Raw genomic sequence first — 15858 nt, forward strand, 5'->3', positions numbered from 1 at the left:
AAGAAGAAAAGAAGATTGGCAGAACAAGCAGAGTGTTGGGAGCTGTCTCTTCTCTGTCCCATTCCCCTTTCCCCCCTTGGTACTTACCTGCAATGGTTTATTGAGATACTAGCAGGGAGGTTCCGAGAGGGGCATTGAAAACTAACGTCGTTCTGCTCCCGTGCCATTAGAACCATAGTTGCTAGCCTTGACAGAGTGAAGTGCCCACGTTGGTACTAGCACCTGAGCAGACTGACGGAAGGATTTGAGTTAAAAGACTTAGGAGACATTTTAGGTAATATACAAAGACTTAACGGCAGTCCGAGAGGAAAATAAAATTCTGAGACAGGAACTAATTAGTTTAAAATCAGGAGAATCAGTTTTGGGGTCTAGTCAATGAACCTCCTCCTTGAAACTCAAAGGCCTAACACCAGTACCTTATCCTTTGCCCCAACACAAGTCATTCATTCATTATCCCCTATAATCCCTCTCGCCCCCTTGAGCGATTCAATGGAGACCCGCAGAAGGCGCACATTTTTTTAACGCAATGCTCCCTACATTTCATGTGCCGACCAACGATTTTCCCCGATGCACAATCCTGCGTAGCCTTCATTTTATCTTACCTAAGTGGTGACGCCGCCTCATGGTCCATGCCATTAGTAACTAAAGATGATCCTATCCTGTATAATCTAGATGACTTCAAAAAAGACTTTTTCCGAATTTTCCACAGAAAAACTTAATCTCAGGCCTCAGACAATGAATTGTTAGAATTCAAACAGGGCAACCGAGAACTAGTGGCCTACCTAGCCCAATTCAATAAACTGGTGGTAGAAACAGACTGGCCTGAGAATAAAAGAGCGGCAGTGTTCTACAGAGGGTTGAGAGACGAACTGAAGGATGCGTTGTCACAGATTCCAAATCGTCCTACTGATATTTCAGCACTGGTGGATCTAACCTTGGAGATTGATTATCGGCAAAATGAGCGGAAGGGAGAACATAGAAGAGATTTTAGACCCAGTATTCCCCGTTTTAATCGAGCCAAATCGGAATCCACGTGGACGACAGAAGGAACTTCAGGAGTTGAACCCATGCAAATTGGTGATATCCGAGGACCACTCTCAAAAGAGGAAAAAGAAAAGAGAAGACTAAATAAGTTGTGCATGTATTGTGGAGGCAGTGGACATTTCGTCAAAAAATGCTTCAAGCGACCCAAAATTCCAGCCAAGGAGAAAGAAACAACTCCAATAAATCACCAACTGGCGAACACCCTACAAGTCTCCTCACCCCACTTGGTTAGGTCTGTAAAGTTAAAATTCAGGGAGGTAGTTCAGATATTATGGTCATGGTTGACTCTGGAGCAACCGGTAATTTTTGCGACCACAAATTTGCTAATCGAATTGGACTGCAAGAGAAAAGTGAGAAGGTCAGAGCCGTAGATGGTACTGATTTAACCTCTGGGCCCATAACCAGTCACACAGAAGTTGTGGAAATGACTACCGCCCAAGGACATCGAGAAACCCTACAATTTAATTTAATTGATGCTTCCCAATTTCAATTGATTTTAGGTTTACCTTGGTTAACTGAACACAACCCGTTGATTGATTGGGGAGCTCGTACTATTCAATTAAATTCTGCCTACTACACCAGGAATTGTTTTCATAACTCGACTGAATTTTCTGAACCCAGTGCAGCTGCTCAGCTGTGTGAAAATGGTAGTTCGGTATGTGTGAACCAAACCACTATGATCCCAGAAGAATATCAAGACTTTGCTGACATTTTTGACGAAGTTAAGGCTGAAACTCTACCTCCTCACAGGCCCTATGACTGCAAAATTGATATTGAACCTGGGGCAAACTTGCCGTGCAGTCGGATCTATGCCTTAACGGAAAAAGAAAACGTCCATTTGAAACCATATTTAGCCAAGAATTTGGAGAATGGGTTTATTAGACCATCTCAATCTCCAGTCTCTTCCCCCCTTTTTTTTTGTGCCAAAAAAAGGGGGAGATCTCAGAACGTACATTGACTTACGGGCAATCAACAGGATAGCAATTAAAAATCGCTACCCATTGCCCCTCATTTCGGTCTTGATTGATCAGGTCAAAGAAGCAAAAATCTACACTCGTTCAGATCTACAAGGAGATTATCACCTGATTAGACTTTGGGAAGGCGACAAATGGAAGACCACATTTAGGACCAAATATGGCCTTTACGAGTACCTAGTAATGCCGTATGGTCGTTGTAATGTGCCAGCGGCCTTCCAGTACTTTATTAACGATGTTTTGAGTGACTTTATCAACCAGTGTGCCATTGTGTACATTGATGACATTCTGATTTATTCCAACTCTATAGAAGATCAAGATCAAGTACGAGCTGTTCTAGAACGTTTACGAGAGAATTCCCTATACATCAAGTTAGAGAAATGCTTGTTCAACACTGATACAGTGGAATTTTTAGGATTCGTATTGTCACCCACAGGTGTAAAAATGGACGAACAGAAAGTGAAGGCGATTACGGACTGGAAATCTCCTACCTCTATCAAAGAGGTTCAAGGTTTTATCAGATTCTCTAACTTTTATAGGCGATTCATTCATGGATTTTCCCAAAAGATCCTTCCTCTTACTCGTCTTCTCAAAAAAGGGGTTCCATTCAAATGGTCCGATGAAGCGGAAGAGGCCTTTAACTTGATGAAAGAAAGCTTCACCACTGCACCAGTGTTGCTTCATGCGGATCCCTCAGAACCTTTTTTCCTGGAGACAGACGCTTCAGATCTGGCCATCGGAGGAATACTTTCACAACGGCACAAGGACACAGGACAGTTACATCAGTGGCTTATCGTTCTCGCAAACTCAACCCTGTGGAATGTAATTATACAATTACAGAGAAAGAACTTCTGGCCATTAAAGATGCCTTCAAAGATTGGAGGCATTATCTGATGAGAGCTAAACACACGTTCACGGTGTTTACTGATCACTGCAATTTGAAATTTCTACAATCTGCTCGTACCCTTACTCCGCGTCAGCTTCGTTGGTCGCTCTATTTTGCAGACTTTGATTTTATAATTACCTTTCGCCCAGGTTCTAAGAATGGAAAAGCTGATGTTCTCTCCAGGCTAGACACAGAAAATCAAGCTCCTCTCATTGAGGATCTACAAATCATTCCTGAAGATAAGATTGTTGGTTGATCTCGGTGAAGCCTTTTGAGACTCGTATTCGGGAAGTTATGACTGATCTAGACATGGAGAAATGGGCTACTGAAGATCTACATCGTTTTATTTAGTATGGTCTACCCTATCAAGGAACCACCCTGTTTCTACCTACAAAGGAACTTCAACTGAAGGCGAAGCAAGAATGTCATGACAACCCTCTTGCTGGCCATAAGGGTATACTAAAGACTGAAGACTTACTCAAACAACGTTTCTGGTGGCCACACGTGTCGAGATGTTCGTCAATATGTTTTGGGATGTGGACTTTGTGCACGGGGAAAATCGGACAGGCTGGCCCCTAAAGGTCTCTTACAACCCATGCCGACACCTCCCTATCCCTGGCACACACTGTCTCCCTAGATTTAATTGTTGATTTGCTCTCCTCTCTTGGGTACGACACCATCCTTGTCTGTGTTGACACTTTTAGTAAGATAACACATTTTGTACCCTTCAAGGGCACACCCACTGCCAAACAACTGTCCATACTTTTCAATCAACATGTTATTTGTCTCCATGGTATTCCTAAAATCCTAATCTCAGATAGAGGCTCTTAGTTTCTGTTTCGATTTTGGAAAGACTACATCAAAGGTCTGAACATTGACCATCGCTACTCCACCAGTTTCCAGCCGGGGACTGATGGTCAGACTGAGCGCATTAATCAGGAACTAGAACAACATCTTCGACTTTACTTGTTAGATGAAGAGGGTGATTGGCCTGACCATCTGTGGACTGCTGAGTATGCTCATAATAACGCTTTCAATGTGTCCACTGGTCATTCCCCTTTCTTTGTAAATTCAGGCAGACATCCTAATTCCCATGTTAATTTTGAGAATGTAGAAGTTCCTGCCGTTCAAGACATTGCCCGACAGATAGCTAAAATCCACCAATCTACAACTCAAAATTTGTCGATCGCTAAAGATCGTTACAGACACTTCGCTGATCGGAAGCACAAAAAAGAACCTCATCTTCAGGTAGGGGACTTAGTTTGGCTTTGTACAAAAAATCTCAGACTCAAAGGCTCCCGTAAATTCCAACCCAGTTTCATGGGCCCCTATCCAGTTGAGAAGGTCATTAACCCAGTAACTTACCGACTATCACTGCCAGACACAACTAGGATTCATCCAGCCTTTCACATCTCTCTCCTTAAACCAGTCCAACCAGGTTTGCAGAGTACTCACCCTCCTGATCCTCTGATTCTTGATGGCGAGGTGGAGTACGAGGTGAAACTAATCTTAGATTAAAAAAAGATTCAAAACAAACTTTCTACCTCATTGATTGGAAGAGTTATGGGCCTGATGAGCGTTCATGGGAAAAAACAGCTAATGTCCATGCCCCTCGATTAATCAGAGCCTTCCATGCTAAATTCACTGCCAAACCACGATTGGAGGAAACCCGGTTGGGAGGGGGTACTGTCAGGACTCATGGTAGGTTTCCTCCTTATTTAACTCTGGCCACCATTTCCCCCTCACAAAACTATCAAAAAGCATTCGATCCCTGGAGTTGGAGAGCAAGTTGGCATCGTAGAAATTCCAACATGGCCGCCAACATTCCAACACTGCTGCAGCATATCGCTGTGTAGCAGTCTAGTCATTTAGGTTAATCACACTCTGGTGAAGCATTCTTCAAGATTCCACTGTGCACTTCACCAAAGTACCTCAAGGAAGAGCAACAAATTTACATGGGCGTCGTGGAAGTCAGTCAGGGTAGTTTGCGTGCACACCGGGTTTAGAGTCGACGGTTGGTAACATTGCCAGAGTCAAGGTCAGTGAACTGTTTAGTTCTTGTCATGTAAAAAAGAAATACTTAGTGAAAAGCTAATAGCCTAGATTCTAAATATCACCGGATGATAGAGGTTAAATAAAAGTATTTAAAACTGCTTCATCAGTTCCCCTCTAAACATTCGGTGAATTTTCAAAGGCTTTCATTAGACAATTTATGTCAAACCGATTTGGTTTCTCCTGAACGTGGGCATGACCTTTCAACACGCAGTGTTTACCAATGAGAAATGCAAGCATCCAATTTCAGCTGTGTTCAGTCAGCTGAGGCAAAATATCTATAACCTGGGCTTCTCTTTTAACACACTGAGTTTCCGCTCAGTTAAATAAAAAGGGAATAGTGGTCCACCGCAGAGTCAATTAAAAACGCGCTAATCGCGGGTGCCCCGAAGGCGCGCACAAGGCAGGCCTGTCTGCGCCCGTCCGCGCCTGGTCGCTGCCAGCAGCCAGAAATCTTTGATAAATATCTCCTTATCTCAGCAATGTCACCGTTAATGTATTCCAGAGACAATCTGCTGGAACTAGGGACAATTAGCTGTGGTAAGGAATGCGATGGTAGGTCATGCTTAGATTCTAGAGTCTTTAAATATTGCCACCCCCGTTGTCAATGGCCAGTTAGTCAGCCCCAGAGAGCTGGGGCACCTGGAAATAAGATTGGGCCAGTAGGGCGGCAAGGGATTAGAAATACGATCCAGGGGGAGGGCACGATTAAAGGCTTAAGAGCAGACAATGTCTGTAAAGGACTATATATTAATGCCAGATCTATTTCTAAATATGCCTCTGAAATTTGGGATTTGTTGGAAGATTGTAAACCGGAGATATGTTTTTTTACAGAGACATGGTTACAAACATACTCGACCCCGTCCTTAGCGATTGCCTTTCCTCCGGATTTTAGAGTATTAAGGCTGGATAGAATAGGAAAATGAGGGGGGGGATTGGCTATCGCGTTTCGATTAGGGGTAATTGTAAAGGTGTTAGACACAATCTGATCCCCCACGCTGGAGCTGATGATTGTGTCTATTGAACTGGCACATGATCATAAAGTAACAGGAGCGATCGTGTACCGCCCGCCGGGGGAAAACGAGAAGGATTTCTGTCCCGCGCTATTAGAAATTCTGGCTCCACATGCCCTGCAAGCGAAGGATTTTTTCCTCCTAGGAGATTTTAATTTTCACTTTGATATTAACTCTAACACAGATACTATTGACCTGTTAACAGCTTTGGAATCACTAGAGTTATGGCCTAGAGTAGTTGGCCCCACTCATTCGGCAGGCCACACGTTCGACAATATTTTTACTAATATACCTAGCTTGGTTACGGAACCTCCCTTAGTGGTGAGTTGGTCGGACCATAGGGCCTTGAGCTTTTCTTTTATGGCACCGAAGGGTCTGAAAAAAGCGCAAGGACGAAGGGTGTTGCGTAGACAATGGAGGAAGGTCTCTAAGAGTTTTGATACATTATTTTCTCCCCCCCAGCTCAGTGAATGCCAGGACATAAATTCAGCGCTAGAGAAATTAGAGATAGAGGTCAGTAGGACCTTTGAGAAGATTGCCCCAATCAAATCAGCTATAATTTACGATAAAAAGTGCCCAGCTCCGTGGTATTCAGATACTCTAAAGACTGAAAAGGCTGCATGTAGGACAAAAAAAAGAAGGTGGAGGAAAACTAAAACTGACATAGATAGAATGGCATATAACATCATTCATAGGAGGTACCTAAACAATTGCAATTTGGCAAGAAGAACTTTTCTGGCCACCCGCTCTAAAGAATTGTTTAGGATTTTAAAGGAATTCACTGCGCCTAGTGCAATCAACTCTTCGTGTCCTTCCTCCCAGGAATTCTGCGACAAGCTAGCGAGTCATTTTAAAAATAAAATAGATAATATTTATGACTCTTTTGAGCCGTTACCAGAAAACTGGAAGGAAGGTCAGAACACTGAGTCCCACGCATGTGAGATTGGAGGCGTTCGCAGCTATTACCAGGGAACAGGTATTACCACTATTGAAAGGCCTGAAGTCAGGGTCGCCGTCAGATATAGCCACCCCTTATGTGCTGTCGGATTTAGCCACAGAGCTTGTTAATCCAATAACAGAAGTTTTTAATCTGTCATTAGCGACCTCCTCTTTCCCGGCTAGCTGGAAGAAGTCCTTTATCAAACCTCTGCCCAAGAAACCATCGTTAGACTGTGCTGATCTGCAGAACTATAGACCCATCTTGCTCCTCCCAGGCTGCTCCAAAATTATGGAGGCGCTGATAAATCGCCAACTGTCGGATCATTTGGTTCAGCACAGCCTGTTAGATCCCTCGCAGTCGGGTTTCCGTGCTGGTTATAGCACAGAGGCCGCGCTGGTAGAGGTAACAGATACCATCAGGCTTTTACTGGAAGGTGGGACCCCGGCTGTGCTGGTCCTACTTGATCTGTCAGCGGCCTTCGACACCATCTTCCACAGAATTCTTTTGAATAGACTGCGGGAGATAGGTGTCACTGGAGGGGCCTGGGAGTGGATGCGAATTTTTCTATGAGCCAGATCCCAGTGTGTGCAGCTAGACTCTTTTGCCTCTCAGTCTACAGTGGTGGAGAAGGGGGTACCGCAGGGCTCTATTTTGAGCCCCACACTGTTTAACATCTATGTGGCCTCATTGGCTGCTACTATAGAATCCTGTGGTTTCCAAACCATCTCCTATGCGGATGACGCTCAGGTGCTTATCCCCATAGAAAAGGACCACCTATTGACTAGAGAGAGATTTAAGAGCTGCATGATCAAAATCTCCAGTTGGATGAAAGACAACTATCTCCAACTTAATCCCAACAAGACGGAGATTTTATTGTTTGGGAAGGCAGAGGAACTATGGACAGACGAATGGTGGCCAGAGGCATTAGGCTCCCCACCGCTCCCAAAAAAATGGGCAAAAAATCTGAGCGTGATTATGGATACTAATCTATCCATGGAACAACATGTCAAAATTTTAACAGGGAAATGTTTTGACCTGATGTGCACTCTAAAGAAGATTTTTCCGTGGGTTCCTCTCTCTGCTAGAAGGGTTCTGATCCTGTCACTGCTAGTCAGTAGACTTGACTATGGGAATGCTCTTCTGGTAGGAGTGAGAGAGGATCTATTGCCAAGACTACAAGTCGTACAAAATACAGCGGCCCGCTTGGCTTTGAATAAACCTCCACTCACGCCTTCTGCTCCGCTTTTGAGAGACCTACATTGGTTTCCGATTAGAAAGAGGGTGCTCTTTAAACTTCTTTGCCTAGCTTTCAAGGCACGGGTCAAACAGGGGCCGGCCTATCTCACAAAGAAGCTGGCTTGGCACTCTCCGGTCCGTTGCCTGAGATCTAGTGGCCAAAAATGTCTTCAAATGCCAAGAATCAGGAAGATGAAAATGGGGGGGGCGTGCTTTCTCCTATTTGGCACCCAAGTATTGGAATCGGTTGCCTTGGGATTTGCGTTCCTGCACAGATTTAACCATTTTCAAGAAGCATTTAAAGACCTGGTTATTTAGCCAAGCTGCCGGGGCCGTCAAAGCCTGCCTCCACAGGCGCCGAGAGATCCCTCGGGGGATGATTCGCGCGCAATATAAATTGAATAATAATAATAATATTCTTTAAACCAAATACTTTTCAGCCTGAGTCAGAGTTATTCAAGTGTGACGATTAGCACACCATAAATCAAGGTCCCACATTACTGCAAATTTATAGTACGAAGCTAAAAAGTCTTTACTAAATCTGTGTTACAAGAAAGAAAGGCAGAGACATGAATTCCCAGAACCCCATTAAACACAGCCAGTTCAGTTCAACTCACTGTAAGTACACTAATAGAAATTAGAGGCACACCATTACAGAATTAAATATATAAAACTTAGACTTACCTGTATCATTTCTTGTGAAGGAAGCTGAAGCAGGATAGGCTCTGTCGTCCCTGAAAAAGAAGAAAGAAGATTACTAAACTTCACTTTTCTTCATAAATAAAGAAGAAAACAAAAAGAGAAGTAGGCTCCCAATCTTATCCTGGTAAGACAAGCAATACTAAATGTTAAGGAAAGTAAGTTATAATTAGATAAATGGAAAAGTAAAGTTACATTACATATGTGTTTAAGCACTACAAGAACACTATGAAGAAAAGAAGATTGGCAGAACAAGCAGAGTGTTGGGAGCTGTCTCTTCTCTGTCCCATTCCTCTTTCCCCCCTTGGTACTTACCTGCGACGGTTTATTGAGATACTAGCAGGGAGGTTCCGAGAGGGGCATTGGAAACTAGCGTCGTTCTGCTCCCATGCCATTAGAACCATAGTTGCTAGCCTTGACACCTTGCCACCACAGGAGCTGTAGTGGTCCAAAGGGGAATGGCTTCTGTGTACCTGGTGGCATGATCCACCACCACCAGTATAAATCTGTGCCCAGATGCTGTTTGAGGATCCATGGGACCAACTATGTCAATCCCAACACACTCAAAGGGAACCCCCACCACAGGTAGTGGTATCAGGGGGTCCTTTGTTGTACCACCTGCCTTACCATTGGCTTGACAGGTGACACAGGAGCGACAAAACTCCTTGGTGTCTTCAGACATGTGGGGCCAATGAAAGTGATGGACAATTCTGTCCCAAGTCTTGTTTTGGCTCAGGTGTCCTGCTAAGGGAATATCATGGGCTAGTGTCAATAGGAAGCCCCTGAACTTCAGAGGTATAACCAACCTCCTGGAGGCACCAGGCTTGGGGTCTCTACTCTCTGAGTACAGGAGTCCATCATCCCAATATATCTTATGGGTTCCACCAGCTTTCCCAGCATCCTCATCAGCAGCTTGCTTTCTGAGGGGTTCAAGAGAAGGGCAGCTCAGCTGCTCCTGGCTCAGATCTGCCCTGGAAGGGCCCCCTGTCCCCAAGAACTCAACCTGATCAGGTTCAAGCTTATCTGGGACAGTTCCTTCTTCAGGCCTGAGATCATCTTCCTCAAGAGACTGATCTGCTTCCTGAGCCAGGGGGAAAGACACTGCCTTACCCCAGCTGCTCCTTTTCTTGGGAGGCACCTGGTCCATTCTTCCAGGATCCAGGGCCTGTTCAGCTTTTGACATTTTGAATGTGACCTGGTCACAGCAAACAGATGTGCAGGGATTCCCAACATTTCTGCAAGAGTCCGGAGCTCGAAACTGAAGTTTCCAAATCATTGCCAAGCAGGCATTCAACTGGGAGGTCTGCACTTACCACAACTTTCTTAAGGCCAGTTACCCCTCCCCAGGAGAAATTACCAACTGCCAAGTAATGGCCTGTCCTGACATTGCTAGCATTGGTCACTTGGTACATTTCACAAAGTATGATCTGCTCAGGTGCCATAAGATCTTTTGTCACCATTGTGACACTTGCTCCTGTGTCCCTGAATGCCATAGCCTCTTTTCCATTGATTAAAGGCTGCTGTCTGTATTTGCCCAGATTACTGGGACTCACAAAGGAGGACATATCCATGCCTCCATCACAGATCAGTACAGCCTGAGTTGGAACTCTGACTAGGCCAGAGTCCACCTCAGAACCCAGGGTTAACCCTACTACACCCTTATTCTGAGTACCACCACTTGGATCTGAACTAGGGGGAACAGTTGCCTTAGGGGCAATGGTGGCTGGAGTTGAGTCTTTGGACTTGGTACAGTCACTTGTCCAATGGTTTTTCTGTTTACAGATTTTACACCATGGTTTCTTTTGGCCTTTTCCTTTGTTAGATTTGGACTCCCCACCAGATGCAGATTTTTGGGGCCCTTGAAAAGACTTCTGGTCTTTACCCGTGTCCCCATCCTTATCAGAGTATTTGGAATCCTGCTTCTTGGAGTCACCACCTTGGTTCTGAACCTTCTGCCTCGCCCTGGTTCTGACCCATTTGTCTGCCTTCTTGCCCAATTCTTGGGGAGGGGTCAGATCCGAGTCCACCAGGTACTGATGCAACAGCTGATTTTGACAATTATTAAGCATCTGCTCCCTCATAATCAAATTGTATAATCCTTTAAAATCACACATTTTACTGCCAAGTAATCAGCCCTCCAGAGCCTTAGTAGCACAATCTACAAAGTCAACCCAGTCTTGAGTCTGTGCCTTCTGGGTATCTCCGAACTTCAACCTGTAATGTTCAGTGGTTAAGCCAAACCCATCTATCAGTGCACTCTTTAAGACTTGGTAATTGTCAGCAGCCTCTTCTCTTACAGTGAGGAGCTGGTCTCTTCCTTTGTCTGCAAAGGAGAGCCACAAGATTGCTGCCCACTGCTCCTGAGGGACCCTCTGTACTTTACAGGCCCTTTCCACTGCAGTTATCCATTTGTGGATGTCATCCTCACTCTGGTAGGTAGGGACAATCTTGTTCAGGTTCATATGGTCATGAGTATGATCTCTACCTCTAGGGACACTGTTGCTGCCACCATGGGGCTCTAGCCCCCATCTATGTGAAGCTCTCTGGAGCTCCATGGATTTCCTATCCAATGCTAACTGTTCCCTCTTTATCCTAAGCTTAGCTTCTTCAGTCTGCCTTTTCTCTCATAAGAGGACTCCCTCCTCTGGGAGAAAATGGTCCTATGGGAGACAGTGGTCCCTCCAGATACACCAAAATGATTAGACTCCAGAGAAGGAGATCTTGATCTTCTTGGCACACCACCAAGCCTTCCAGGTGGGGCATAGAGAGGGCCACTGAGGCCTTCTCCCTCACCTTCAGTATGGATTGGATTTTCCAGATTAGAATCATCTTGATTCTCCTGGTCAGCTTCAGAGTCCTGGTCATAGCTGTTGATACCTCTTGGCCTTTACTCTTCTGCTGCCCCACCCAACTTGCCTACCTCATCAGACCCTGGGGTTTTTCTGAGGTCATCTAACAGCAGTGCCTCCATGAGGCGTTGTGTGTTTGCACTCCTCCCGGTTTTCAACTTCCTAGCTGTACACATGTTTCTCAATTCCACGAATGTGAGATGGTCATACTTAGAAGTCAAGGAGCCACTGGCTTCAGGCCTTGAAGACATACTAGTGTAGTGAGGTGTTGCACCTACCTAACCTAGTGGGAGCTACTAGACTATCTTGAGTTGTGGAAAAGGGGTGTGCTGGTCCCTTTGCGAACCCAACTCCAAGTTCAGTAGAACTTACTATATTCTAGACTTGATTTATATTTACCTATGTACCTATAGTGGTTTTCAGTTAGTTACTCAAAGAGATTATCTGGTAAAGCAATAGAAAGCTTGAATCCAACCGCTGCACAACAATGTGAGTAGTTGGCCTGGTATATGCCGTCCACTAGTTATAGTGGGCACCTTGCACCAGTCCAAACAACCCTTATTGATGATAGGTTTAAAGACAACCTTTATTGAAAGCTATCCTATTGGTAGCTATGGAGAGCAGCCTTCAGGCTAAGTCTTGAAGGAGTGTAAAGCAGCTTGGTTTACCAGATTATAACATCTTGAATTACTAAATGAAAGCAGAACCTCACCAGGTATATATAAAATATATGTATTTATTTCTAAACACTCACTACTAATCTCTTTATGTGATTAGAGTCCAAGATACACAATCGTACAGTTCTAAAACGACAGTAAATCGCACAATATACAATGGCCCCTAGGGGCGGACCAAACCATATATTAAGAAAGTGGTATAAGAACCACGACTTGACTAGACAGTGCCTAGAGCACGTAGAATCGCAGTGTGAGAACACAGCCGCGAGCCCCGTACTATTCTATGGGAAAGTCGCGGTTGGAATTTTAGAAGTTAAGGACACTTAGGAGAGGACTTTAAGCAAACCCCTTTAGACTTGGGGGTTCTAAGGCCAGCACCCACGGAAGCACCAGAGTACTCGAGTTACCTCACCCAGGGAAGCCAGGTGCATAGGTGTCAAATGGTATCGGGAATTGTCGTTGATTTTAATGGCAATCTGCTGCAAAGTGCTGCTGTCGGGTAGGAGAAAAGTGTCCGGTGTGATCCAAGCCTGGATCGAAGATCAGTAGAACCTGAAAGCAGAGGGGACAGAGTCTGGGTCACTTGCCCGTGACCAGCGGCACGATAGACAAATGCCCACCGATGTTGGATGTTTCAGGTGCGAAAAGGTGAAGCTTGACTTTGCAGCCACGAGGATCAGCAGGCATCGACGATGAACAGGAGCTGGGTTCGAGCTGTCCCACGAAGGATGTCGAGTGCTGCGGTGTCGGTGCCCGGATTGGACCCAACAAGCCTTGGCAACAGCAACCCACGCAAGAAGAGAAAAGATGCTTCGGTGCGGACTAGAAAGGTCCTGGGGACTACCCCAGTGATGGAGAGTCAGGGCATGTCTGAAGCAACCAGGTAAGCTCAATTAAAGTTAAAGTTGCCTTCACAGGGACCCACCAGTCAACGGACCAGGGATCGCAAAGGGACCTCGAGAGTAAAAAAAAGGGCAATCTTTGGTGCAAATGCTGCTCGGGGTCAGGGCTACAAGGAACCCAAAGCTCAGCTGCAGGAGTAGTTGGAAAGCTGATGCTTCTGCAAATGGTCACGGTGTCCAGGGGTTCGGGTTGCACGGTCGCCACGAGGGATACGGGCCTCAGACTTGCTGTGGGCACTGATCGACCTCTAAGACCACGGAAACCCACCTCCTGTGTTGCAAAATTCTTCGGAGTCCGGCAGGAGCTTTGGAGATGCAAACCGGACAGATGCGTCTTTGGTGCCTGCCTTGCAGGGGAGTAACTCCTTTACTCCAAGAGAGATTCTTCAGTCATCTAGTTCAATGTAGATCATCGAAGTTCCAGGATTCAGTATCAGAGTTTCGTCCAGGTGTAATCTAAAGTCCTGTTGCCAAGGGTTCGTATCTTATACCCAAGGAAAGGGTGGGACAAACTCTAGGAACCCACCTATGGGAGGGTCAGGAAAGAGGGATGGCTACACCCATTTCCTTTGTCCAGTTTCGCGCCAGAGCAGGGCTGGTAGCCCCTGCAACCGGTTTGAGGTGGACTATGCACAGGGACACCAAATGTGCCCCCAGTACAGACTTCAAAGCACTCTTGGAGTGCACCCACCCAGCCCCAATACACTAAAGCCTGTCTGGGAGGTGGTGACACCTCCCTATGACAGGAAACCTATTGTCCAGGCCTCCCCTGCCGGAGTTTCGTCCAGCAGCAGGAGGGCAGACTCATGTCTGTGGCTGACAGCATCCATTTTGTGATGCCGGGCTCTGTTAGCTGGTACCGGGTATACCGGTGCTGTCATGTCTATCCCTCTAGAAGGGTGGGATCATACTCCCACACCGGTTACTGGTGTGGGGGTATGATTCCAAGGTGTTTGACACCAAACACAACATGTTTCCGTGCAGCCATCCCAAAGTTAGCATTTACCGTTTGGTTATAATGCACTTAAGAGTATATGGTTTGGCTGCATCACAAACAACCCCGGAATAAAGGTTCTGAAGGCTGCAGAGGGGCTCTGCTCATGCATGGGCACCCTCTCACATAAAACCCAGCACCCTGCCTTCAGGATTAGTAAGGCCTGCATAGGGGTGACTGATAGTTTTATATGTGCAGTGATATGGAGAGATATAGTGAACCTATATCTCAGTAAGGGGTGCATGCACCACATTACCCAGGCTGCAGTAGCAGTCCTGTGGTGTCATTTTGGAAGGCTTCCCAGGGGTGGCATAATACATGCTGCAGTCCCTGATAGTCCTCTGGGGTACCTACACCCTGGGTACATAGTATACCATATACTAGGGACTTCTAAGGGTACCCCAGAATCCAATCTGGAGTGTACCTAAAGTACTGGTAATCAATTTAGAGAGGAAGCAGCTAGGCTGGGGTCCTGGTTAGCAGGGCCCCAGCCAGACTAAAGTCGAAAAATAGTGAAACATCAGCAAAAAGTGGGGGTAAGCAGATCCTAATCTCCTACACCAGTGTGCTAACTGTAATCTAAGCCACTCTGTGTAAACCTCCCAAAGTTTCCTGAGGGGCTGCACTGAGTAAACACACCAACGGACACAGGCCAGCCAACGTGCGCCTGGTCTGGCCTTGGGGTCTTCCAGGGAGGGTTGGAGCTTGTGTTAGTGGGTGGGGGGAGGGGCACCCGAAGTGTGCTCTGGGGTATAGTTAGTCCCCAGCACCCACGTTAAGCTGACAGCTCTGTTAGGTCATTGTTTGTTAAGCGTTTACAAGGCCAGTTGGCCCTTTGATACCCCCTACTTCATTACTGTTCTACTGGTTTCTGGACCCTTAAACCACTTGGGAACCTGGAGAGCTTCAAAACTATTTGTAGTTACTGTTTTTAGTGGGCACTGGGATTCCTGTCTGGGTTGAGACTTGGTTCCCTAGATGGTTGCAGGTTCTTGCACAGCCCATGGTTCTTTTCCAACATTACCTAGCAGAGCCGGATTGGAAATTTGGTCCTCTCCATCACAGTACCTGACTTCGGAAGTCAAGGTGCATCCTGGATTATTTGACTGCATTTGGTGTCTGCTCAGTCCTCTGGCACCGAGGAATGAGAGGGCAAAGACATAGTCTTTGGTCAAGTATTATCTGTTGCCTGTGGAACTCAGGCGCTAGATACTACCGCAAGCTCTCTGAATTGGTAGAAAATCCTTTCATAGGTTTAGACTTCCACAGAGCAGCACGGTCAGACAGTCAAGGCATACTCATGGAGGGCATTGTAAGCTTGGAAGCCTGTCAACCCCCATTCGTGGACCCTGAGGCCTGCAATGGCTACGGTGCCTCAACCGTGGGGATTGAGGTTGTTCTCCTCTAATGTCCCACGGAGTGTCCTACTACAGCTCTGCAAAACAGAGCCACGTGCACCCTGCCACACTTGACTGTCAGCAGTAGCAATGGTGAGCAGGCACTGGCTTGTCAGGGAGGTAGTGTGGGAGTGCTCAAGCTCAGAGCTCAACAATCATACAGCAACTCAGTAAAGGTTCTTTAAAACACACTAG

General features: G+C 46.0%; 1 protein-coding gene across 1 annotated transcript in view; it reads right to left on the reverse strand.

Moving 5' to 3' along the window:
- The window catches only part of LOC146871857 (uncharacterized), a 200512-nt gene that overhangs the window by 57202 nt on the left and 127452 nt on the right, over positions 1 to 15858 (reverse strand). Inside the window, exon 4 of the mRNA XM_085649127.1 lies at positions 8830 to 8879. Coding sequence (XP_085505253.1) covers positions 8830 to 8879 — 50 coding nt within the window. The remainder of the gene's footprint in view (positions 1 to 8829; positions 8880 to 15858) is intronic.

Source organism: Triturus cristatus, chromosome 1_1, assembly GCF_964204655.1.
Source record: "Triturus cristatus chromosome 1_1, aTriCri1.1, whole genome shotgun sequence".
NCBI lineage: Eukaryota > Metazoa > Chordata > Amphibia > Caudata > Salamandridae > Triturus > Triturus cristatus.